The sequence below is a fragment of the Vicugna pacos genome, chromosome 17 (genome assembly GCF_048564905.1).
Source record: "Vicugna pacos chromosome 17, VicPac4, whole genome shotgun sequence".
NCBI lineage: Eukaryota > Metazoa > Chordata > Mammalia > Artiodactyla > Camelidae > Vicugna > Vicugna pacos.
This window is the reverse complement of record NC_133003.1, coordinates 53,904,725-53,931,028: the sequence shown is the minus strand read 5'-3', so window position 1 is coordinate 53,931,028 and position 26,304 is coordinate 53,904,725. Positions and strand designations below refer to the sequence as shown.

The window sequence follows — 26,304 nt, the reverse complement described above, 5'->3', positions numbered from 1 at the left end:
CCACGCGGCGCGCTAGCCCCGCCCCCAGCGACGAGGGCGCGGGCCCCGGAACCGGCCTCCCCGGAAAGCGCCCCGAGACTCCGACTACCTCAGGGTCCGTGTTGGCCGTTTGCCTGCGGAGTTAACTCCCTCCCGGGGCGAAGCTCGGGGACGGGCGGGGAAGGAAGGGTCCCCAGGCACCGGGCCGGCCCCCGGTTGCGCCCCAGGGCCCGCGGTGCCCTTCTCAGCACAGCGGGAGCCACGGCTCCAGGGGTGGAATCAGGAAACATCTCTACTTCGCAGTCCTAACTGCCTCACAGTTTGGGGCAAAAGTGGAAAAGCCACGAATCACACCCGTCACTCAAAGTTCAGTGGGCACCAGCACGCTCTCCAGGGCCCTCACCACTCCCCTCCCCGGCCCCCGGCCCCCAAACCTAAATCTGTAAGGGTGAGGCCGAGATTTTTTTCAAACAGGTTTTGTACCTCAGCCACAACACTGTCAAAACCACCTGGCTTGCGTTTAAAAGCCCAGCTGCGGTGGCCTCTGAGACAGCTCCCCTGGGACCTAAGCCAGGGGTTTCTGCTCTCGGGGGCTGGTCCTCCAGCAGGGAAATCCCCCTGCACGCTCCACCCAAGAGCTGACGCTAGGGAACAGCCAGGCAATCCACCCAAACCCTCTGATCGCCTAGAAGAGGAGGGTGATTTAGGTGCTCAAATCCAACACCTGCTGTCATTCCCTCGGCAAACCTGCACCACTTCAGCTCCCCGGCCTGCGGCTCAGACAGGACCCTGCCTCATGGTAGGTAGTGGCCAAAGGGCTGTGGGCGCAGAGGGGATGGAGCGGGTGTTCTTGTGGCAGAGACGCCCGAGCCCCTAGGCACGCACAAGTCTGCGGAAGCAGCACTCACTCAATAAATACATGCTGATTTATTTATAGGGATCAGATGGTTTCTTAGGGGATAAATTCGACAGGTGCTGCGAGAACTTTATTCATTTGCGATGTCCCTCCCCTGGCAGGCAAGGCAGCAAGTTTGAGGACAAGCGAAAATCATCCCCTATTTAAAAAGTGACCCCTAGCAGTCTTGGGGTGGGGGTTAAATTAAAAAAACAAGAACAAAAAGCCCTCAAGGATTCCTAATTGCTTTTGAATACAGAGGCTTGGAAAGGAGTTTCCACCGGGTTCAGGAGCGACTCCTGCGTAGTGTTGGGGGAAGGACAGGAGCAGAGCCTGTGCAGGCCGTCCTCTTAGCCCACAGATGCCAAGACGATGTCTACTGGCAGCTCCTCTGAACTTCTGGCTGTCACCTGCATTGTCACCGTGTCCAAAAGCAGCAACCGGGAGCGCACCAGGATGTCATGACCACCCCGGAACACGCCTAGAAGGGGAGAGAGGACAGGTGGGTAAGGCAGACGGGGGCTGTGAGCTAGGCTGGGGGTGGAGGTGGGGGTGTGCTTGCAATAGCTGATGGAGGCAGCTCTGGGGGAGTGGAATGGGAGGGGCCTGGAAGCAGGAGAGCTGGCTGAAATCCCCAAGGCCCTGGGCATGTCACTCTGCCTCTCTGAGCTGCAGCATCCTCCATGATCTCAGTAGTTACCATTCTACTAACCATATTTCGAGCTTCTGCCAAGCTCAAATGAGTTAAAGGACATACGTGGCTTGTGCCTGATGTCACAGAGGCTCTCACATGTGTTGGCCCAATCTAAGAGCACAGAGGAAGGGACAGCCCCACCATGACAAAACCGCAGAGCAGGTGTCTGCAACACCCAGGGGACCGGGTCACCTCACTGTGGCCAGAAAGGCTGGGCTTAGGGGGCTGTCAGCTGTGAGCAGGGCACTGAAGCAGAGCAACTTCCCCACCCTGTTTATAAACACTCAGGAAAAATTTTTTTCCGTTTGTTCACTGTTTTAGGTGTGATGAACTTTTAGAGAAGCATAGAGATCAGAAATGTTTACATATAAAATGTCTAAATACAGAACCTGGGGGTGGACAGTGAGCAGGGCTATCGGTGCTGTCTGCTGCCAACACTGGGGCATGAGCGTGGGGGGGCTGATTCTGTGTATGTTTGAAAACTTCCATGAGAAGTGCTTAAAATCCCATTCCTGTTAGAAAAGTCCAGTGAGCCCAGAAGAAAATTAGACACAGGATATGAAAACAATTCACAGAAAAGCAAACACAGGTGGCACTGTGCATCTGAGCAGATGCTTAACTTCATTCAATATATGAGAAATGCAAAATAAACCTGCACGGAGCCACCATTCTTCACACCTGGCAAACATCATACCACCAAGTTTGGTAACACGCTGTGCTGTCCAGAGTGTGGGAGGAAAGGTGCACAATTCCTATGGAAGGCAACTGGGAATATTTACCAAAAGGGAAAATGCACTTTGTCTTGGTAACGCCTAGGGAAACCTACCCTACAAATACCCTCGGTGCCCATATGCAAAGTGAAGTGTGTGTGTCTGCATGTCTGTATGTGATCATTCACTGTGGCATACTTTGTAAGAGCAGAAGACTGGAACAATCTACATGTCCATCAGAATCCGATCCACCCACACAATGGAACAGCAGTCAGCTGCACACAAGAATGAGCGCTCAGTCTGGGATGATAAAAATGCTCTTGGGGGGAGGGCAGAGCTCAGTGGTAGAGGGTGTACTTAGCATGCACATGGTCCTCTAAAAATAAACAAATAAATAAATAACCCTCTCCCCCCGCCAAAAAAGAATGAGGAAGCTCTGAGTAGTGATACGGAAGATCTCCAAGATGCAGTCAAGTGAGTAACAAAGTGCAGTGTATACACCACTTGTACATAAACATCTGCGTTAAAAAACGGAAATGTGTACGCATTTGCTTTTACATCCACATGATCAGAGGAAGCATATACTGGTGTCCTTTGTGCCATGAGTCTGGTTGCATGCTGGAAGGGGAATGGAGTCATTAGCAGCCAGGGCTGGGAGGGAGACAGCTCAATGCAGGTCTCTTTAGGCCTTGTGGAGTTGGACACTGTGAATTCTGAATCCCCGAGTTCCCAGCGAGAGCCCTCAGCCCAGGATGCAGTGGCTCCAGGCCCTGCCCACCCAGAAACACTGCTTACCAGCCAGGAGCAGCGTGTGGGTGTTCTTGTTATCCGGCACTTTGTCTGACCTCTCACAAGGGTGCATTCCTAAGAACTTCACAATATTGCCCACAGCCTCTGTAGGGAGAAACCCCAGTGTCATTAAGCCACTTATCTTGCCCCGCTTTGTGCCACCATCACTCCCCCATCCCCTAGCCCCACTCTGAGCAGCTTTTAATGACGTGGCATCTGAAGTACCTACTCTGGACACAGCCCTGGATCTTTGGGGGCATTGAGGGCAGGGATGGGGAACAGAGAGGAGCACTTGGACAGCGGCCAAGGACCTTGAAAGGCAAGCAAGCTGGAAACAGCAACTCCTGGATTTACCTTCAAGTGTCTTGATGGTGGACAAGGTGAATGTTTCCTCCTTCTCGAACTCGTCCCCCACCTCATCCCAGGCAGCTTCAAAGTTCACCTTCATGACCTTTTGGATGTGATCAGCTATCGTGACTTCCAGATCTTCCAGCTGGGGAGACAGAGGTGCCCGTCAGGCACACTCCTCCAGGGCAGACTCCCTGCCCCACACACCTCTGAACCTCTGCTCTGACCCCGCCACCCACCCCTTCCTGCAGCGTGTTAGGCTGGAGATTGCCAGGCACTGAGCAGCGTGCTGGGCTCAGGGGACAGGCAGCAACTTGACTGGCTGTGTGTCCCCAAGGTACTCACAGCCAAGCGGTGACCTTTCAGCAGATGCACCCTGGCCCAAGTACAGTCGTCCCTGAGTATCTGCAGGGACTGGTCCCAGGACCCCCCAGATACCAAAATCTCTGACACTCAAGTCCTTTATGTAAAATGGTGCAGCATTTGCACTTAACCCACTCATACTTTCTCTTTTCTTTCTTTCTTCCTTCCTCCCTCCCTCCCTCCCTCCCTTCCTTCCTTGAGTAAAGGTAGATTTACTCAGAGATATACTGAAAGGCAGGAGAAAGGCCACGAGGTGTGGGGGTTGCGTGCTCAGATTAAAAGTAGGCACACACTCCACAGACAGAGTGTGGGCTGTCTCTGAATGAATGGAAAGAGAGCGGCCCCCCCGCATACTTTAAATCCTCTCTAGATTACTCGTAATACCTAATACAACGTAACTGTTATGTAAATTATTGTAAAAACTAAGCAAATGATATATGAACAGTTGCCTTGTGCAGCAAATTCAAGTTTCCCTTTTTGGAATTTCCCGGAAATCCACCCCCAACCCAACTCCAAATATTTTCAATCTGTGATTGGCTGAATCCATGGATGCAGAACCATGGATACGAGGACCCTCGGCCCTCACCTTGGGGCGTCAGCTATGAGATGACATCCCTCTGAGGCCTGCCTAGAGTCAGGGCCTGATCGGATGGGAGGGAGTGCTCACGGGCCTGCCTCCTGTGACTCAGCAGACGCCGCCCCCCTCCCCCAAGCTGTGACCTCCCTGGGCCTGTCACGTAAGACTGCCTCGCCCCGGACTGACGTCCATAGAGGACCCCCATCCGTTTACCCTTCACTGAGCCCCTACTCGGGTGCGTGTAAGGTGTCAGCATGCAGGACACGGCTCCTACGCAGAAGACATGCCTCAGACCCCGCACCCCAGGCAGCTCAGTCGGCTGCAGGGCAGTGCCCAGGAAGGCCCCTCCTCAGCAAAGGGTCTAGGAGGACACAAGTGGCCACCGCTGTTTTCCAGCCACTGCCCCTCTAGTCGTGAGGGCTCTAACAGTCTCCGCCCCAGGCTGGGCACCCTGGTCTGTGCTCAGATGGCCCTGAGCCACTGCCCGCGGCACTCGGTCCCACTCAAGCTCAGACAGCTGGAACCGGAAGGGCCTGAATACATGCAAGCATGGAAGGACTGCCCAGCAGATACAGACTGACCCCATTTCTCTAGAAAGCAATGTGACAATATGAATCAACAAGTCTTAAATCATGCTTAGCCTTTGACCAGATTATTTGACTTCTTGGAATCTATCCTAAGAAGATAGCCTGAAATGCAGATAAAAATTTGCACTCAAAGGGACGTTCAATGTAGTATTTGAAAACAGTGAAAATTTGGAATCACAAAGCCCCAATGTTAAAGGAATGTAAGGTCAAGTGAAGTTATGCTATGTCAATAGAAGGGAGTATGTTAAAGTCATCAAAAATTGTGTTTATGAAAAAACCCGTGTTTACGAAGTGCTTGTAATGACACAGGAGACGACGCTGCAGTTGTCAGTGGGCAAGGTCTGCACTGCACAGAATAACCTCCGACACAGCTCCGCTCCCCGCGGCACTCCCCGCGGGCCACGGGCAGCGCTTTCCTGTGTGTCTATACTGCGTTTTTCTATTCCCCACTCCAGCATGAAAACGCTTCCAGGCCGCTGTCCACGCCGGCAACCTCCTCGCCCAGCCTCTTACCACATACTCGTCCTCATAGCCTTCCTCGTCGGTCTCCCCAGTGGTGGGGTCGCAGTCCTTGACAGTGAACTTCATCATGCAGCTGAACGTGCAGGCCACTGTGGCGGGGGGAGAGGCCGGGCGGTCGGGCGCGTCCTCCACGGGCGGGCGGCCAAGGCCCACACCCCCCAGCCCCCGCTACATTCTCACTAGTGGCACCTAACCCCCAGCCCCACACGTCTGGACCAGGGACTCCAGCTGGGAGAAGGCCAGAGAGCCAGGTCCCGGCCTGAGATGCGCCCCCACGGGGAAGGAAGGGGAGGGCACAGGTGCTGCAGGCTGGCTACATCCACAAAGCCCTCCTGGGCCTGGGAAAAGTGCCCGGTTCTCTGGGAGGAGTGGACCTGGGACCTCCTGCATCTGCGCTTCCTCTGTGCTCACTCACGGGACAGTGACAGGGTCTGGTCTGAAGACCAGACGGACCCGGCTCCGCCTCATACCAGCCATGTGGCCTCAAGAAGCCCTTTAACCCACGTCTGAGTCTCCTCCTCTAAGACTAGGGACAGTGGTGCTGCGCCCTCGGGTCTACGAGGAGGAAGTGAGACCACGTGGGGAAAGTCCCGGGGGCTCAGCCATTCTCTTTCTTCTCCTCCTCAGGACTCACGTCAAGGAGCTGAAGCTCCGGCAGGAGACAAACAGCTGGCACCGAGCTGCCCACCCCACCCCAATCGACCCCAGGGTGGTCCCCGCAGAGGGCTCACCGGCGGTGGGGTCCTCCTTGGGCAGGGCCACCAGCGTGTAGCAGGTCCCGGGCTGGTTGTAGGGTAGGCTCCGGGCGGGCACGTAGCACAGCACCTCGCAGGCCTCAGTGGGTTCCATCTGCACCGTGACGTTCTCCAGGGTCTGGTCGTTGAGTGTGTTCGTGCAGTCAAACTGGATCAGGGAGGAGAGGGGCTGCTCAGATGCTGCTCTGGCCCCAACCTACTGCAGAGGAGGAGCCAGGGGTCCTCCCTCTCACCCGGGGGCCACACTGACTCCTGGCCCAGTCCCCCTCCCAGGCTCCCAGTCTCTGTGCTAAAACTCAGGAGCCAGAGGGATCCTGGGTCAAGGATGCGAGACATGTGGCTGCCGGTGACAGATCTGTCTTCAGGCTGAGCTCCAATTTCTCAATGCGGGGGCGCCAGGACCCCACGGGACTGTTCCTAGGGCCCAGGCCCCCACAGAGGCTCAGCCTCCCGGCTCACCTGGAACACCATGTGCTCAGTGAAGGTGTGTTTGGTGCAGCGGACGACATACTCGGTCTCTGACTCAGTGAGGGCCACGGGCTCAGGCGAGGACTTGAAGAGGGGCCCCAGCCCCTGGAACTCAGGCACTGCCGCCAATTGCTCTGAAACCCACAGGCCACATGGTCACTCAGTCCCAGACCAACCTGTGCTCCTGATCAATCCTCACGCCCAGTCCTCAAGGTCCACTGGTGATTTCCTGAATACACGCAAGCACTCGCTCACCTCCCTGACTCCGCTCGTGCCATACCAGCACAATGGACGCCCTCCTCCCCATTGCCCTCAGAAGGCGCCAGAAGCAGCCGACGGACTGGGAGGCCCCAGAGTCCTAGGTCTAATCCGTCTGGAGACTCCCTCAACTTTAGGAGCTCAGCAAAGATTCTTAAGAGAAGATGGAAATTAGGGAAAGACTAAGAGGAGAGGAATGCTGTTACAACCAGAGGACCGGGCAGGAGAACAGATCAATCTCAGACGTGTTAAGACAAGCGGCTAAAAAGGAGATGCTTCAGGTTCAGAGTGTTGCAGAAAACCCAATCTAGTGTGGATGGCGTGCATCCGGTAAGGCCTCAGGCAGCGTTCCTCAAACTGTGGTCACGAATCACCTACATCAGAACCACCCGGTTGGGAGGACTGGTGGAAAACTCAGATTCTTGGACCCTTCCCAGATCTGCTCTATTGAAATCTCTGGCTCGGGACCCAGGAATCTGCATCTCTAACACTTCTCAGATGACTTTGATGTCTACTGATGTTTGAAGATCACCACTCTTAAGATTTTCAACTTGTCTTCCCAGGTAAATTGAACTCTGTAAGGACGAGAACTGCGCCCTGAGGCCGGGGATGACATTCTGCCCCGGACTTAATAGGGACTCAATTCACGTTTCAGGGATAGAGCGAGAAAGTAGGCATTTTTATTATTTTGTTTTCTCCCACAACGAAGAGGCAGCCTGTGTGACTGTGCCAGCCCTCTACAGCCTGAAGGACTGTATCTGATGAAGGTGCAGGCAAGAAAACGCCCAGAAAGAGGCAGCTTGGGTATCAGGAGGAACACTCGGGCCACCGTGACCATCAGCCACCAGTGCTTTTCCACGGGCTCTGTTTCACTGGGCGTTAAATTTCCAGACCCTTACTACCCGGGGGGAGTCCACTAGTATTAATGCCTCTGAGCTGCAGACTCTTCCTCAATAAAACAGACACAATAATCTTGTTCCCAGGGTTGTAGTGAAGATAAATGAGGCAATAAATGTCAAGGTCTAGCAGGGTCCCTGGAACTTAACATGTGATCAATACAAGCTAGGCTTTGAGAGACTGTCTACAAATGGAATTGAGACCCTTGAAGAGGCTCAGAAGGCGTCTACCTCGGAGGGTGTGGCACAATGGTCCATGTGCACAAGCGAATGCCCGGAACCCGAGAATATGTTCCCTCGCTCTGCAGATGTGATTTTATTTACTTCTTTATTTTTCAGAGGAGGTGCTGGGGATTGAACCCAGGACCTCCTGCATACTACATATAAGCTCTACCACTTGAGAGGGAGGCAGGAAGGTCAGAGCCAGAGAGACGTGGAAAGCCTTTGCAGCTGGCTTTGAAGGTGGGGGAAGGGGCCTCTAGGTGAGGCATGCAGGCGCCCTCGGAAACCAGGGAAGAAGGCGAGTGGACGAACCCCCTCCAAGCCTCCAGAGGGAGTGCAGCACTGTCAACACAGCAAAACCCACTTCGGATTTCTGACCTCAGAACAAGATCATTAATCTGTGTGACGCTGAGCCACTAAGTCCGTGGTCATCTGTGGCAGCAGCAAGGGAGAACTAACACAGAAGGAAAGTTCCAGGTTAGAAGGAGTCCAGCCAACTCAGGATCCTAGTCCTGGGAAATGTGAGAGAGAGTATGCTGAGAGAAGACAAGATTCTGGAACGGAAAGGAGAAGGTGGGACTTCATGTCCGTCAGCAACAGTCGGGGGAGCCTACCTGAGTCAGGAAGGCACTGTGGAGGCGCTGCGACAGGCAACAGAAAGACAGACCATGTGGAGAACCGCGCAGAGCTACGGAGAGAGGGGATGAGCCCCAGGGCCCGGGGGTGCTTCACAGGGGCAGGCAGACACGTGCCAGTGCTTGAAGGTAGGAATTCAGTGGATAACATGGTCTGACAACTCGACCCACAGCCTCTCCCCGTGAAAAATGCCAGAGCAGAGGGGCAGACGAATACCCAGACAGAACCCTGCACGGCAAGGTGGATGGAGCACGTCTGGAACCCAGGAGGAAGTACCGGTATGTCTGGACCCAGCAGTGCGGACCCAGACACGCTGAACTGGCCTGGCTCCGGGGCCCGAGCCCTCAGAGCCAGGGCCGGGAGGCAGCTTGGAGCCAGTCGGATCTGGATCTCAATTCTAGTCGCCCTACTTCCTCAATTCCTTGCTGTGCAAATTCGGGCAAATCACTTTCTCTCTCTGGACATCCAAATCCTCAAATACCAAATGGACCGAATACCCTCCATCTGCAGGTCAAGCACGCTGGCCAAATACTCCGAGGGCCCAGCGCTCAGGAGACCTGAACGGTGGCAGGTCTTCCTCTGAACCCCGGGAGAGAGCCCGAACCCGGCTGCGGCCCCGGGAGCCCCCCCAGCAGCTCTGCTCACCCTGGAAGATCTCCTGCCGGGTGGCTGCCACCTTCTCAGGCTGCTTGGCTGCGGTGATGGGGGTGCTTTCTGCAGGAACAAATACGCATGGTGACCAGCAACTCCAGTAACAGGCCAGGGTGGCGTCAGCCATGGTGCTGTTACCTAGGGATTATAATTTCCAACCCCCGGGAGCGTGAAGTACAGAGCACGTGAGAGAGTGTGCGAACGTGCCTTCACTTCCTGGAGCCAGCGGCACAGGGCAATCCCCTCCTCCCGGCACAGCCCCGTCCATCCCCGGCGGGGGCAGTGGCTTTGCGGGGCCACGGCGGTGTCACTCACCTGCTCTTGGCTCTGCAGTGGGCGCGGTGGCCAGGGGCACAGACTTAAGGTCGAAAGGCTTTTCTGATGGTTCCAGAGTGTACTGCTGCAGCGCCCTCTCCAGACCAGGGATGGACACGGTCAGACCTGGAGGCCAGCGGGAGGCTGAGGGCCTGCGGTCTTACCCCTGAGCCTCTGCCTTCCCCCGACACCCTGACACCCTCCGTCACAGGACTGGCGTGGGGAGTCGGGGGGCATGGGACAGAGACTGATCAAGGGCAAAGTACTGAGAAAATGGGGGTTTATGTCAACGACTAGCATTTCACTCCATTGGGCCATTTCCACCCGCACGGCTGTGAACCGCAGGGCCCAGGGTCTCCTGAGATCACAGCGCTGCTCCGAGGTCACCCTGAAAGCCAGCCCAGAGCGTCCCGCCTCAAACTTGCCCTGCCCAAGGAGGGGGCGCGGCACTCGGCAGGCCAGGGTCAGGACGGCAGGGGAGACGCACCGTTCAGGATGTAGCCTGCGTTAAGGGCCTTCTGCTTCTGCTCCAGGACGTTGAGATAGAAGGTGGCTCGGTCCCTCACCTCATTGTCATCGTCCATCACGCACCTGCGGCCAGAACACAAGGTCCTACTGACGGGGGCCCCACAGGGCTAGGGGTGCTTCAGGGCTTCACCAGAGGGCGGTGAGAAGAAGCAGGTCTCTTACAGCTCAGCCCCCAGATATGGTGCCTGGGCTTCTAACCAACAGGTGGTGGCCACATTCATATTCCCTGCACCCTCTCCCTAGGGCTCACCCAGCGAAGGGGCGACCTCCCGTGTCCCAGAGCACACGTCGAAGAAGAACTTAACCTGGCCCAGTAACTGCACTCCTAGGTACACACCCAGGACAACCGAGAACCCGTCACACACAGATCGTGCACACGTTTTCACAGCTGCACTGCTCACAACGGCCAGAGTAGAAAGCTGATGAATGGACAAACAGACCGTGGTCTAGCCCTGCAATGAAATGCTATTTGGCCATAAAAAGGAACAAGGTGCCGGCACCAGTTACAACGTGGATGGACCCCGGAAACACTGTGAAGGACACGTGAAATGTGACACAGAGCACGACTGTGCTGTCACGAACTGTCCAAAACAGACAACTCAGAGGCTGGGGTGGGTCAGGGTTAGGGTCAGTGACCAGGGCAGGGGGCGGGAGTGTCTGTGGTGACTACTGATGGGCACACCGTTTCTTTTTGGGGTGACAATAATGTTTTAAACTAAGCTTGTGGTGATGGTTGTACAACTCTGTGAATACACTAAAAATCATCATGTTATACGCTTTTAACAGTGCATGGTATGTTTGTAAGCTGTATCTCGATAAAGCTGTTTTTAGAAAAAGAACAACTCAAGTTAACAATGGTCACGTCTGGGCGGTGGGATTTTTGCACGATGTTGTTTTTCAGACTTTTATTTTCTACAATCAATAGTGGTGTATCCCCCCACCCACCCCTTTTAGTTAGAGACATAGCAACGCTGCCAGGCCTGAGGGAGCACTGCTGTCCGTCGGGCCCAGGCTCGCACTCACCGCTTCAGCAGCACCAGGATACTGGGTAACATCTCCTCATTCTGCGCCCCGAACTTGGCCAGAGCACTCACAGCGCCTGCATTTAGCAAGTAAGTGTGATTCACCTCCAGTGCTCCGAATGGGTCATCCAGAGCCCAGCGGTCCAGAACCGGGAGGCCCTGCCCACCACCCCGGCAGCGACTCCCTGCCTCCCATGGGGAAGGCAGCCCTGCTCTCGGGTCCCAGGGGCCCTTTCCAGCATTAACTCTGATGAGGCACGGAGCTGCCCTCCTCAGTTCACAGTTACACATCACATGACTATGAGTGAGAAGATGAGCTATTACTTAATGAGTAACAACCGCTGAAGGAGGAAAATCTGTCTAGAGGAGGCACCAGCTAATTAAAAATAAAATTAAGAATGCGATGGTTGCCCATCGAATTGTACACTCATGTAAGAGTGAGTTTATGGTATGTGAATTGTATAATTGTATAATTTAATACAGGTATTATTAAAAAAACAAAAACTAAACACGCAGAAAGATAAACAGCAATACATAGTGAAACTTCAGAACAAACAAATCAATAAAACAAATGAGGTTAAGGACCACTCCACCAGATGACACCCACACATCTAAGACCCTTCCCACAACTTCACAAAATGCTGAGCTTGCGCAGCCAGAGCACCGGGTGCCCATCTCCGGGGAGCTCAGCCCCTCTGCTGGGGGCTCTGCTCCAGGGCCGGCCAGGAGCCCAGGGCAGCCTTCCTCAGACCCACCTGCCCGGACCTCCTCGTGCTCCAAGACCACCCGGTTGTAGATGAAGCGGATGTACTTGGACGGGTTGTTGGTCTTGGGCCCCTCCTGGCCCAGGAGGTGCAAGATGCGCGTGGCCAGCACCGTGAACTCGCAGTCCTCGATGAACTCGCACAGGTGCGACAGCCCGGTCTCCTTGCTCTCCGAGTTCTCCTCAATGATGCTGATGATGCAGTCCACGATGGCCCGCTTGTACTCGAAGCCGCCCTGCAGCGGGGGCGGGGAGGGGTGCTGAGCAAGGAGGCCACTTGCTCTGCAAACGAACGAGCGCGGAGGCCCAGGCCCAGCAGTCCAGGTGCAGACCTAGGGGCCCGGGCCTGGCTCCCTGGGCCTCTACCTCTGTTTTGTGTAAAACAAAAAGCTAAGGCTGAGTCCTCGCTGGGGCGTTTCCAGTCCTAACAGCAGATGGTTTAATAGGAACCTTCTGGGTCTTAATTTTCTTCCCATCTTTGAGATAAAGGCAGAGTGGGTGGTGCAGGTGCTGGGAGGGGGAGCAGGCAGCTAGTGTTTACAGGAACAGGTCTAGTTTTGCAGGATGAAAAAGTTCTGGAGATTAACTGCACACCAATGTGAATATACTTAACACTGTTGACCTCTACACTGAAAAACAGTTAATACGATGAATTTTCTGTCATGTATTTTATGAAGATTAAAAAAAAAGACTGAATGGGCCGGTGGAGGAGCAAAAGACCTCGGGCCAAATCTACCCGCTGCTACTTAGAGACTTAGGAACAGAAGTGGCAGCTGAGACACCCTCAGGTGCCAGGCAGGTAACCTGGCAACACACAACAGACTGGGTGGGGGTGGGCAGGGACAGTGCCTGTCCTGTCTGAAGAGTGACGTCACGACGCCGCCTCGTGTGGCCCGGTCTTAGAAGTTCTTCAAGAGAAACTGGAAATCTACTGTGGTGGCAAACAATGGCTACTAATTCAAAACGTTAAAACCCCGTACAATGCAAGTAAAACTTGTCTGTGGGCCCAACCTGGCCCCTGTTCTCAGGTCAGCTTGTTTTCTGGCTGCGGTAAGTTACCTCCCTTGTCTGAGCCTCAGGCACCTTGACGGAAGGACGGTTAGCGTGCTCAGCCGACAGGTGATCCTGAAGGACGGACACGCTCTGTGAGTGGCACTGCGTGTGTGCCGGTGCCTAGGGCTGCCACGTGGGGCACGCACCGGGGTCGGCCTCAGCCCTGCAGCCTGCCCGCTGGGTGCCGTGAGCTCGGAGCAATGGCGGCAAGGTGCTGCCAGCGGCTGCTGGACCGGCGGCTGCCGAGGGGCCTGAGTGCCTGGCTCTGACGGGGGAAGCCCTCATGCTTCACTCACACGGACCCACGTCTTGTCCTGGGAGGCAGGGAGGCCCGGGAGAACACCAGGGGCTGTGCGCCTCACAGACCCAGACTCAGACCTTGGCTCAGAGCCCTGATTTTTAAAGGGGGAAAAATGTTTACAAGGCCTGTGATGATGGTCACAAGATCGAGGACGCTACGGTGTCCCCACAGAGCCGGCTGTCAGCCCTAACCCCCATTCCTCCTCCCGCTCCCTTCTGACGTTCCTACAAACCCTAAAGACGCCCACCGCAACGGTTCCTCTAGTCTTGGCCCAGGGGCCGGGCTGGGGCTGGGGCAAAGGGCCACCAGGTATCTGGGGACCAAATCCACTCCAAGAAACTGCTTTTCCGCCTCTGAGTTAACCAGTTTTGTTGAGACCACCAAGAAAGGGGAAACAAGTGAATCACTAACTCATGTCAGGAACAAAAATAGAACCAATGTCACACCATTTTCCTGTTTCCCAAGAAACCACCCTGGAGCTCCTGGTTGGCCCAAATATTTCTATGTGAGATGACACCAGACGGAATTCAGTTTCCCACCTTCCGCACAAGCATCGCCTCGGGGCACCTGCTGGCTCTTTAAAGGTAGGGCAGTGTGTCATTATCGCTATTACTGTCATCACCAGGCACTGGTGCATGTTTATACTGTCGGTCCACGAGCAGTTTAAAGGGCCGTGGGCACCAGGAAACTCGGCCGGCTGACAGGTTGAGCTGGGTACACCCAACAACAGGCCCTGGGCTCCAAACAGGGCTTGGAGCCAGCAGCCAGGCCACTGCCTGCTCAGGAGACCTGGCGTGTCCCGAGGGCCCCCACTCACCTCTTCACGCAGCATGGAGAACAGGAAGTTCATCAGGACGGCGTGTTTGCGAGGGTACTTCTGACACAGAGCACTGATGGCCTGGACGACCACCACCTGGGCCAAACAGACATGCGTGAGCAGCAGCCCCTGCCCCCAGGCTCAGGTTACTGCGCTCACGGAGTGGCCACGGAGTCCCTCCTTGGGCAGGGCCAGGGCGAGGAGACGCGAGGACCTAAGTCCCCGGCCTGCCCTGGGCAGGGCGCCAGGCACAGCACCTCAAAGCCCCTGATCCAGGCTTTGGGTGCCCCCGACTCTGCTTTTCGACTCAGATCTCAAAGCAAGTCAACGAGGCCCGCACCATCCCACGGGCCCCACTCCCCCACCAGCGGTGACTCCCACCCTCAGCTGTCCTCACTCAGGCTGCCGCCTGGTCCTGCAGCCCTGGCCCTCTTCTCTTCTCTCACAGTCTCTTCGGCAATCTTACCTCCTCCCGTGGTTTTAACCACCTCTTCTAGGCCACTGACTCCCAAATCTCCGTCTCTGCTCTGAGTTCAAGATCAGTGTTTCCAAATGTCCTTCACGGAACTCCATGTGGCACCCACGGGCACCTCAGACACGGCCCGGCTGCCATCACCGTCACCACCCTCCCTCTTCCCTCATCCAAGACTGACCCTCGCCCCCCTCCCCAGACTCACCCACAGCGCTGCCATCAACCCCAACTACAAGCGGAGTCAGCGCTCACCGCGTTTCCTCCCCCGGCCTCCGCACCGCGCCCCGACACCCAGCTCTGCTCCTTGCAGAGCCCTCAAAGCGCCCTCCTCTCCTACCTCCCCCGCCTGGAGGTGCCACTGCCTCTTCCGAGCAAAGCCGCACTCCAGCTGCCCTCCCAGCTGCCCCAGAAGGGTCTAACACGCGAGCCCCCCAGTGTCACTTCACAAAGTACTCATCCCTACAGCCCGCAGCGTTTCTCTCTGCCCGCTTTGTGTAACCCACGCCACACAACTTACCACACTATTTATCATCAGTCATGTTACCATCTGCCCTGAATAACTCTCTGAAAACGTGCTACATGGTCCGTTTATGTAACAACTGTGAAACAACATAATCACAGAGACTGAACAGGGGCCAAGGGCTGGGGAGGAGGGAATGGGCGTGGCTCTGCAGGGCAGGTAACACGAGGGAGCTGTGGTGATGGTGTAGCTGAGTACCTGGTACCTTGACTGTGCTGGCAGTTTTGCAAGGCTACACAGTGTGACAAAGACGAGGTTTCAGGAGGAGGGTACAGCTCAGTGGGAGAGTGCGTGTCTAATATGCATGAGGCCCTCCATTAAATAAACAAACGAACAAACAAACCCAATTACCTCCTCCCCCGCCAAACAAAAGCAAAAACAGTGTAGTTTCTCACACACACAGGCACACATCCACGTGTGACTGGTGAACTGACTACGGACGTGCCCGTGCTGGTTGATGCTGTCCTGTGGTGGTGCAGGAGCTGGAGGAGGGAGCTGGGGGAGGAGTGCACGGGAATTTAGTCCATTTCTTTGCAACCTTCTGCAAACCATTTGAAAATGAAAGTTTAAAAGGTACTACTGAAAAACCTAGTATCTTCCTTAAAAGCACAACTCTGCCACGCCCCTCCAGGCCCCACGTGCTCTAGGCCCCACCTGCTCTGACTTCACTGCTGGTCCCAGTGCTGCTGCATCCCCACCTCCAGCATCTTCCCCGAGGCTGGCTCATGGCCCAGGACTGGCTCTTCCTAGGAACCTCTCCTGCACCTGCTTCCTTTGCTGCACCGGCAGCATCTGAGACTCCGCCATCCTCTCACTTGTGTGCACGCTCCTGCCCTCTCCTCACCAGCACGCAAGCTCCACGAGGGCAGGTAGGACCTGTCCTGTGCACCGCTACGTCCCCTCTTCTGAGAGCCCTACACAGTATACCGCCGGCACACAGGCAACACTTCAGGACCCGATAAAGGGGTCTGGGAGCTCCTGGCCTTGCTGCAAAGAACACCACGGACAAAGGCCAGACCAGGCACCGCACGCATCAATCTCCACAAGTCCTCCACCCAACCAGCCCTCAGGTCCCCTGGCCCGGGGCGGGCACCTTGAACTCATCCGAGATCTCGGACATGAAGGAGGAGATCTGCTTCATGAGGCGGTCGATGCTGCCCTCGCTGCCCGTCTTGAGGAGCGTGGTGATGGCCAGCGTGGCGATGCTGCGGTTCGAGTCCGTAACCAGGTTCTCCAGGTCCAGGTTACAGGCTGTCACTGCTGACGGATGCTTCATGGCAACCTGTCTTGGAAGGAAAGAGATGGAGAGGACAGGCACAGGAATGCAGGCCTCCCACCAGAACTTCAGACAAGCTCATGCCACCCCCCGGGAGAAACGAGTCCAACCAGGGCTGCACCTTCCATGGGGTAGGGGCTCAAAGCCACTTCCAGGGGTCCCAGGACAGCTCCCCATCCCGCCAACCCCACACTCACCTTGTTGAGGGTGCGGACAGCGGCGTAACGGAGCGCGGCCTTGGGAGAGCTGCAGAACAGCTGGAGCACTGTGGGGACACAGACGCCACGTGTCAGGCCACCCTCTACTGGGTGGCTGGGGAAACCCAGGGCCTCCCAGGGGGCCTGCGAGGGCTCAGTCGGCTCAGACCCAAACCCTGTGCTTGACTTGTTTCCCTGCTGGCACCTCCACTTCAGCCGAGGAAGAGCCATCCTCCCCCTGGGCACCTGAGCCAAGAGCAGAGGGCTTATGAGGGCCCACGTTCCCACGGGTGAGCACCTGCGGCCTCGTCTGAGTGACCCCCACTGGTATGAGGCAGCTACTGTCACCACCCCGTCTTTAACAGGCACAGGCTGAGGTACAAAGGGGTGAAGCAACCGAAGGGACTCTGGCCCAGCAGCTGGGAGGCGGCAGAACTAGGACAATGTCCAGGATTGCCTGTACCTGAAGCCCAAGCACTGAAACCACCCCCCATCCCGTGAAGCCATCTCCCACCTCTCCCCAGGGGGCGTACAGACACCAGCAGGGCCCTGGGTCCCGGCAGGACCACCGCCTCGGTCCCTGTTCCCGTCCCTGGGAGGCCCCCAAGCTGGGGGTGGGCTCTACACGTGCTCGCTGAGCTGCTCTCTGCAGCACCCCCGTCCCTTTCCTTGTAACCTGACTTGTATTCTCTTACATGTTTTCAGCACTTACTCATGTTTTCCTTAAAATCACCCTTATTTAGAAAGCTGCCTGTTAACTTGATGTTCATTGTCCTGGAGACACAGGAAATGTAATGAGAATGAACGCTTAGTGCACTGAATGGATTCATTTACCGTTCAGCTCTTTTGCTTTTGTCTCTGAGAAGGAAGGCAGACTTCGCTCTCCAAACGAGAGCCCCGCCTCTCTGCCTGACCAGGTTCACAGCCCTCCTGCGCAGGATACTTGAAGAACAGGAGGCCCGGTCACGCCTAACACCTGCAGCCTGACCTCCCCCGCAGAGAGTCCTGGCTTCCGTTGTGCGTGTCCTTCTGGGGCGGCCGCCCTTTCTCTCCCACTGCATGCATCTGGACAGCTTCTCCTCACCTCACCTCTCAACACCCCTGCTTCCCAGCACCAACCACTGAGCCCGGCACCCCATGCTCGCTATGCTGACATCCAGGGAGGGCTCAACATGCAGCACACGGTCCTGAGCGACAAGGCACTGAGGACTCAGCGAGGGGACCGGCAACAGCTCAGACAACCACCCAGAGCACCGCCACTGCGCTCTGAGCTGCCAGGCGGCGTTCGAAGCCGTCTGTGCCGATGACTCAAGTCTATTGCCGGCCATAACCCCAGGGAATGGGCGCGATGACCACCCCTCCCTGCAGCGTGGAGAGGACAGCTGACTGGCCCAGGCTCATCCGGCAGCTGAGACAGGGCCAGGACTCCCACCCCGGCTACCAGGTTCACAGGCTGACTGGACCTCTGTACCGATCTTTCTCCTTCCCTGCAGATGGCTCAGGCCCAAGGGACCACACCCTGGCTTTAAATGCGGGGTTCCTCCACTGGGCCCTTGTTATGGCCAGCCAGCCGGCAGGCTGCAGGACACATTTGAACCTCGCCTCCGCCCACTCGCCAGTGCTCTGGCCTCTGTCGTGTAAGACGGAGCTAAGGGCGCCCCATCCCCCAAATGAGACCCATGTGGGAAGCCCAGGCGCGAGCCTGGCACAGAGCAGGTGCTTCCTGGGAACGCATTCCCTCTCTTAACCCTTGACTGTGGCCGATTTGGAGGAATTTCTGTTCTTTCCCACAACCCCTGGCCCAGGACCTACATCCCCGGAGGCAGGGCCGTGTGGGGCTGGGGTGCAGGACGTCCGGTCACCTGACACGGCCGGGGCCAGCTCCTTGGCGCTGCAGCCTGGCAGGTTGACGATGGCCGAGGCGGCTTCGTACACCACCATCTCGTGCTTGTTGCGCAGGCAGCTCTCGATGAAGTCAAAGAGCGGGCTGTCACGGCTACGGAACAACAGGCAGCAGGAGGAGGCTGGGCAGGCCCAGCCCAGGGCGGAAAGGGCAGGGAAGCCTCAGTGGGCCGCCAACAGAGACTTACCTGCCATCCTCCTCCTCCAGCTGCCGGCTGGCCACGCGGATCATCATGCAGTAGGCGAAGGGGGACTTGAGGCCATGCCGCGTGAACTTGCTGATCATCTTGCTGACGGCCAGGCGGTCGTTCTTCCGCACGTGGTACAGGAGCCCCAGCGCGTGGTACTGGAGGACGGGAGAGGGCAGCAGGACAGGGCACGTGAGGCCGGGGCCCCGGCCACGCGACCCTGGAGGCCACACGTCCCTCTGCACTTCTGCCTCCACATCTCTAAGACGGACGTCCTGGTGGCTTCCTCGCGGAGACTGAAGGCAGCGCCCAGCAAGCCACCTGAGCATCTGCAGTTCCCAGCCGCCCCCGCCCCCGAGTTCAGCAAGGGCCTGTTGGGCAGCAGCCTGAGCACGGGGGCGGGGGGGCCCGCAGACGCCCGGAGACGGAAGAACTGGGGGAGAGCGCGCGTCTTCCGGCCAGAAAGAGAAAGTGGGAGCCAGGCCTTGGGCGGGGACCCGTGTTGTAAGGTGCCGTGCAGGCCTGAGACCTCACGGCTACCTCCACTGATGGGCCCGAGGGCTCGAGGCTGATACTGGCAAAGTGAGGCGCACAGAGTTACTTCTTGTCCCTCTGCTCTTTGCTGATTCCTCACCAGAGGGGCATCTGACGGCTTTCTACACGGGGAGCTTCCCTGACACTGGAACGTGTTCGAGGGGCCACCGCTGGCCCCAGAGACGAGACCCAGCACACAGGGAGCCGGAAGGCAGGTGCCGGACGGGCAGCGGCTGCAGGTGCTCTCAGCTCACCCTCACAGCTTTGTGAGCAGGGCCTCTCCTTCCCATTTCACCGACAAGGAGACTGAGACTCACGGAGATAAAGGGATTCCTGGCTGAGGTCAGCGAAGAGCTAAGCAGGTCAAAGTCCTCCCAGGATGCGCCCAGGCATCGCCAACAAAGCTAGCTGGGAAACAGCCCTCTGCCTGCCTGGGCCGGGCCCGCCACGCCACACTCCCCAGACAGTACTCGGCTGGTTGCCAAAACCCTCCAATGTTCTGGTATCAGCTGGTGAAGTCTCCAGCCCAACTTCCCCTGCAACTGGTGTCCTGCATGCCCTCCCCAAACCCCCTAAGCCTCCCCACAATGACAAAAGGAGCAAACTCCTCTCCAGCCAAGGCCACCAGGACCTCCCTGGTGAGCATCCATCCTGCCCAGCCCCTGCTGAGCCACCTGCCTCAGTCTCAAATGCCACTGCTCCGTTCACAGCTCACCTGGACCATGATGTTGTCGCTGGATGCCGCCTCCTGGGCCTCATTCACCCAGCGCTTGACCACGTCAAAGCTGCACTTCAGCAGGTGCTGTGGGCGCGGGGCTCATTAAGGGGGGCAGGCAGGATGCTTCCCCACTGCACCCCCCGGCCCCGCCCACAGTCCCAAGTGCTCCAGAGCTTCCCTCAGGCGCCGTCCCCCATCCTCCGAGAAGGCTCCCACCCTCCCTCTCCCCACCAGGGCAGATCTCCACCAGGCCTGAACTCCAAAAAGCTATCACCCCGCAGGAAGGGCCAAGGTTGTCCAACTGGCCCCCCAGTCAACCCCAAGTTCCCCGGGCACTCCTCACTGGGAAGGGGTGGGACTCGCAGATCAAGGGGTACAAAACTTCTGTTTTCCTTTTGGACAGTGACTCTGCTATTTCTTCAATTTCCCAATCTGCTCCCTGCCCCTGCCCCAGCCCCGAAGGGCCCCGGCCTCGGCTACACACCAGGGAAGACACCAGGGCAGAGCTGGAGACGCTGGGCACCTTGTCCACGATGGCCTGCTTCATGTAGCGCTCAATGGCCTGCAGCATGGTGCTCTGTGGGGACAAGGGTGGGGTGGGAGGGGACCCCGTCAACCCCTGCCACCCTCAGGAGCACGTGACTGGGTGTGGAGAAGTGAGGGCCAGGAGGGAGGAAGCACACGTGTTTACTGGGTTCTGGCTCCCCTCCCGCCCCCAGCACCTGGCTTGGGGCTTTGCCCAGAACCCCGGCAGGAAGGCTAGGGGTAGGAACAACCTAAAGCAAAGGATGAGACCCAGAGGCAACGGGCCGGGAGAGGGGGGTGGCCTCGGGGCAGCAGACTCACGTCAGTGATCTGGCAGAGGGCGCGCACGGCCGGGCCCCGGTAGTTGTCTTCCTTCCCGGTCATGTCCTTCGTCAGGCTGTGGGGGAGGAGGCGCTGTCCACACGCAGGGGCAGGAGCCAGAGGCAGGCCTGCTGCCCCCAGCCCACGCCCGCCCGCCCCCTCCAGCTCCGGTCACCACACGAGGCTCCTGGCTAGCATCCTCTCTGTGTTCTTAAACCTTCTGAGCCAAACACCACACAGCAGCCAGAAGGGTCTATGTAAAACTCAACATTGACTTCATAAAACTCCCTTCCTTTGACGAAAACATCCCCGAGGCCTCCTCCCGCCAGCACCACCAAGCACAAACTCCTTAACAGAGACGTCCCCAGGCAGGCCAGGTGCTCTCCCTGCTCCAGGGCTGCTGCTTCCTGTGCCTGGAACCCTGCCCTCGCCTCCATCCCTGTCCTGCGATTTCCACTTATCCTCCAGGACCCACTCAGATCGTTCCAGGAGGCCTTTCCTGATCTGAATGCAAGTAGGATATCGCTCTGGTCTGCTCTCACAGACGTCGCTTCCCTAATGCCTGTCCGCCAGGTTGTTTGTAAATTCTGCGCTGCAGAGGCCACGTCTGCTCTGCTCGCTGCTCTGTTCCCAGAGTTACATGCAGGGGCTCGTAGACAATAAACACTATCTAAAGGAACCTAGACATAAATGTGTAACATTCCCCAAACTGTGGCAGGAAGAAATAAGAGAACTGAGCCCAGATCTGACGGGCAGGGATTATATTTCAGTCACGTCTGCATCCTGAATCACTCAGCCTAATACTCAGCGAGCAGACCAGCACTCAGGGAGAGAGTCTGCGCGCCCCGCCCACCCTCTGCACCCACTGTCCCTATGTTCTCGCTGGTCCTTGTGACAGTTCCCGGCTGGCTTTGCTGACTAAGAGGAATCAAAGGGAGGAAGGCTTTGTGCCTAGGTTAACCGCCCCCTTTGGAGGCTGCCATGGGGGGAGGGCGGAGGTAGGCGCCGGCAGAGTAACTGAAGGACGAGGGAGACAGGAGAGGGAAGGACGAAAGAGCACTGCTGGCAACACGTCCAAGTCTCCTGACCTGGTGCTTGAGAGAACACAGCCTCTGTGGCGGTGGGCTCCACCAGAGACCCAGGACTCACCTGCTGGTGACGATGATGACATCTTCTGCGATGCAGGACATCTCCTTGATGGTCAAGTAGCACATCCGACGGAGGGTGGGCTGGGCGAAAGATGCGAAAAGCCCTCTGACCCTGGCTCAGCATGAGCTCCAAGGTTAGGGAAAGAACGCTCCAGTCGACACTGAGGCAGCCTCACGGGCTGGGCGGCTCCCCTTGGCCCTCCCTCTGCCCTGTCAGAGCTGCCTCCCAGAGGAGAGCTGGACTGGGGACACTTACGTCGTTCGACTGAAAGAGTTTGGTCATGGCAAAGAAGGCCTCGGTTGCTTCAGTGGTCCCCAGGTGCTCCCCCTGATTCAAACAAGAAAGAAGGCCCAGCGTGGGACAGACCAGCCAGAAGACTCCTCCCGCCACACCCACCCAAGCCCCGACCCTCGTTCCCTGCAGAGGCCCCAGCAAGGGCAACACATCGGAGTTGGATGCTGGGGGGCCCAGAGCTGGGCCACTGGCTACTACCACATTGGGGCTGTCAAGTAGCTTAAGGGCTATTTGACTTGTGCGCCCCCCACCACATCCCAGCACCACTTTCCCCACCCGCAAGGTTCACCCCGTTACCTGGTTTATGAGGTAAAGGATCTTGGTGAGGATGTGAGCACATTTCCGAGGGTTGATGGGAGTTTCGTTAAACACACGTGCCTAAGAAGGGAACAAGGTCAATTCCTTCTGGCTCCATTTATTTCCCTTTCATGACAACCCCCAAGCACATTCAAGATCTGAGAAGTCCCAGGGTAAATAAACGCATTTTCCCAATCTTAAATATTTTTTAATGTAGGTACTGGGAGATTGAACCCAGGACCTCGTGCAGGTTAAGCACACGTTCTACTGCTGGGCTATATTCCCTCGCCTTGTCCTTTTCTTAATCTGTTAACAACTTCCGAAGTCTTCCCCAAGTATTAGCTGGGGACATGCTGACTTAGTGACTAACAGACACTTAGGAAACGCTTGTTAATTAACTGGAAGGAGAAACAAAGAACAACAAAAAGGTAAAAGCACGACGAACTCTCTCCAGGAATGGGTTTACGCCCTCCTGTTCTTAAAACCAGCACTTTGATGACACTGACTGAGAACATTTACAGTGGAAGAGACGGGGGAGCAAATGACACTTGCCTCCTGGAGGACTGCACTCTTCTCAAGGTGCTGGAATGGGTTGGAGCCTCCACCTATCATCAGAGAACAGAGATGCCTGAGTACTGGCTGTGACCCTGAATTTCAAAACTCCCCAGACGGAGGCAAGGGACAAATGTCCCTATTGTCGACCCATTCAAGTTCCAACTCCTCCGAATGGGCAATCAAAGCTCTACAACCTGCAAACAGATCCTGCCAGTCTCCTGCGAGGGGTCCCTGTACCCCAAACCGCTCACAGTCACCCAGCAGCCCTGGTACAGTCCGTCTGTGCCCCTCATAGCATCATGTCTTGCATTCACTTATACAACTGCTACTTAACTGAGTCCCTGCAATGTGTGGGACCAGCATCTCCCAGGGATCAGGGTTTCTTCACAGTAGAGATCGTACTTGTAACTAATTACACGTGTGATTTTCTGACTGCCGTCTGCCTCCTGCGCTGTCTGTCAACATTCTGACATTCCCAGCTCAGGCACGGAGTGTCTCCCTTGTTCTGCAACATCAGGGCACAGTTCGGTGCCTGACAGCAGCCATCACTCAATATGCGTTTGCTGGTTAAAGGAATAACAGTCAGGGTTCTCAGCCACAGGACGCTGGCTGCGCAGATTACGTCTAGCTTGGCCAGCGCCAACGCAGCCCCAGCGAACCGCCAGCGAACCCCCAGAGGAGCATCTGGCCCGGCCCTCTCCCCTGACAGAGGGGGAAGCTGAGGCCCCGGGAGGCTCGTGACCCGCCCAAGGTCACCCTGCGGATCGCGGTCCGAGCTCCCGAGGGAGCGGCAGTGGCGCATGCTCGTGCCCTCCGAGGCCTGCCGCTGACCAGCGGGGCCCTCCGCACGAGCCCCGGTACCCCCAGGTCACGACAGAGGCCCCGAAGGAGGCCTCCCGGCGAGGATGCTGAGGGTCTGCGGGGGGTCCGGCCTGGCCCCCTCACCCGACTCCTCGTCCTTCTTGTCGAATTTCTTCAGCATGGTGGTGCCGGCGGGGGCGCGAAGCAGCACCGGGAGCGGGACGGCGCGGCAGGCAGGGGCGGTCCGGCGGCGGTTCCGCACAGGCCACTTCCGGCCGGCCACGTCGCCCGGTGCTCTGCGCACGCGCACTCCGCGCTCCGCGCACGCGCACATCCGGGCCGCGCAGCCGCGCCGGGCGTTAACCCCGTCCCTGCCGGGAGGGGCCTGCGGACGGGCCCGGGTTAGAGTCCGGGCTTCACGCCCTCCTCTGGGCCCAGTGGGAGTAGCAGTCGTCCTCGCGTCACCGCGTCGTGCCTCGCTTTGGAGGCGAGGCCCTAGCTCGCTGGCCGGGAGCAGGCCCCCCTCAGAGATGCTACCCGTTTCGGTCACCTCCTCCGGGGAGCCCGCCGGCCTCGCCTCACTTTCAGCCTCTTCCGCCGCCGGACTTCTCTGCCGGGCTCGGAAGGCTGCCTAACACACTGTATTCTTACTTTATTGCTTTGAGTGCCTTGTACTCGCTGCCGTGGGTGATGGGGGCACACCGCGCGTGAACTGCTGCACGAACGCGGCCGCCCACCCCTCGCGTCAGCTCCGCTGCGAACTGTTCTACCGCCCGCGGTCTAAGTAAAGGGCCGGCGCGGCGCCCTCGAAGGGTCTTCACATCTTTGGGAGATTATCGAGCGCCCACTAGACGCGCCGCCCGGCGCTGGGGGCGGGAGGAGACGCCAAGGGGAAACCGAGCCGGGGACCCGTGGACATCCCGAAGCCCAGGTCAGGACGGGGCGCGCCGGCGGGCCCAGTGCGTCCGCCGCGGGGGCGGGGCGGGGCGGGGCGCGGCTGACCCGAGCGCGGGCCGGACGCCGGTGAGCCCGGCGGGGGCGGGGCCCAGGGTGGAGCGGGTGAGCGCGGAGCGCGGGGACCGGTGGCGGGGAGGGAGGGGCGGCCTCGGGGTCTGGCTCTGCAGGGGCTGAGGCTGAGGGCCGGGGGCGGCGGGGGAGCGGGAGAGGGGGTGTTGCGGCACGGTGAAACCATCAAGAGCCCGAAAGGTGTGCAAAAGCTTGAACCAGTAACCTCACCCCTTAACCGCAGAAAATCATCCACAAGAGAAAAACTAAGTTGTTCACTGCAGCAGTTTGCAGCAAGATAATGGAAACACCCCAAATGTCCAGCAACAAGAGGAATGTTAAAGGAATTAGGGTGCGTCCGTCGGAAGAAATAGTCCGCACCTTTATAAAAAGATATTTCTGATTCCTTGGGAGGCAATACACACACTTCTCATACAAATAAGACAGTAAAAGGGAAAAGCACGGTGTAAAAGGGTTTATAATTCAGGTGAAGTGAGTATGACTCGTGGTTAAAACCGGGAAAGAACCCCAGAGACTTGAATTGTTGTGTGAAGACGCTGAAAAACAGATGAATTGTGTTGAGTTAAAGTATCCTTTTATATTATGATATTAATTCTAGGAAACTATATACTAAGGGTAATTTTTATAATACCTCATTTTTACAATGAGAATTGTGGGTCGTGACTTCGGCCCTCTGTATGAGTATGTAATTGTGGTGTTTTTTATTATTACAATCTTTTAACTGTAGTATACATTCTTCATGATAACTGCTAATTCCTTTGTAGAAACACAGGATACCAAAGGTACAGGAGAAACTAGGAGAATCCGAATAAGATTAATAGGTTGTACAAATTATCAATATCCTGGTTGTGAAATTATTTTTTATTAATTTTACTAGTTTTTAAAAATTGAGACATAATCCACATACCTTAAAATTCACCCTTTTATAAGTATACAGTTAAGTACTTCTTCAAAAAATTGTGCACCCAGTACCACTAATTCCAGAACATTCTCATCACTGTCTCCATTAACAGTCATTCTCCATTCCTCACTGCCCCCCAACCATTCATCTACTTTCTGTTTCTATGGATTTGCCTATTTTGAACATTTCATGTAAATAGAATCATGCAATATGTGACCTTTTTTGTGTCTGGCTTCTTTCACTTAGCAGAGTGTTTTCAAGGTCCAGCTATATCATAGCATGAATCTGTATTTCATTATTTCTTATTGCTGAATAACACTCCATTTTATGGATATACACATATATTTTTGTTTTGTTTTGTTTTGTTTATCCATCCATCAGTTAATGGACACTTGGGTTGTTTCCACTTTCTGGTTCTTGTGAATAAGCTTCTCTGAACATCTGTGCACAAGTTTTTGTGTGACGTATGTTTTCTTTTC

At 56.6% G+C, this 26,304-nt stretch overlaps 1 protein-coding gene across 2 annotated transcripts; it reads right to left on the bottom strand.

The window, feature by feature from the left end:
- Positions 1 to 883: 883 nt before the first annotated feature.
- COPG1 (COPI coat complex subunit gamma 1) lies at positions 884 to 24,684 on the bottom strand. 2 transcript variants are annotated; one of them, XM_072941966.1, is made up of 24 exons: positions 24,550 to 24,684; positions 23,095 to 23,147; positions 22,543 to 22,623; positions 22,207 to 22,278; positions 21,952 to 22,031; positions 20,803 to 20,878; positions 20,441 to 20,533; positions 19,954 to 20,040; positions 18,705 to 18,862; positions 18,477 to 18,610; positions 16,615 to 16,682; positions 16,235 to 16,423; positions 14,150 to 14,245; positions 11,971 to 12,214; positions 11,217 to 11,292; positions 10,153 to 10,256; positions 9,666 to 9,791; positions 9,345 to 9,413; positions 6,679 to 6,821; positions 6,196 to 6,367; positions 5,456 to 5,553; positions 3,422 to 3,560; positions 3,074 to 3,172; positions 884 to 1,355 (listed from the first exon to the last, which is right to left on the bottom strand). In XM_072941966.1, exons 4-24 carry the CDS (start codon positions 22,231 to 22,233, stop codon positions 1,225 to 1,227), a joined length of 2,409 nt encoding a protein of 802 aa, XP_072798067.1. In that variant the 5' UTR covers positions 22,234 to 22,278; positions 22,543 to 22,623; positions 23,095 to 23,147; positions 24,550 to 24,684; the 3' UTR covers positions 884 to 1,224. The 2 variants fall into 2 exon arrangements, with proteins under 2 accessions (XP_072798067.1, XP_072798066.1); XM_072941965.1 differs by lacking the exon at positions 24,550 to 24,684 and adding an exon at positions 24,043 to 24,199.
- Between the last annotated feature and the right edge of the window lie 1,620 nt (positions 24,685 to 26,304).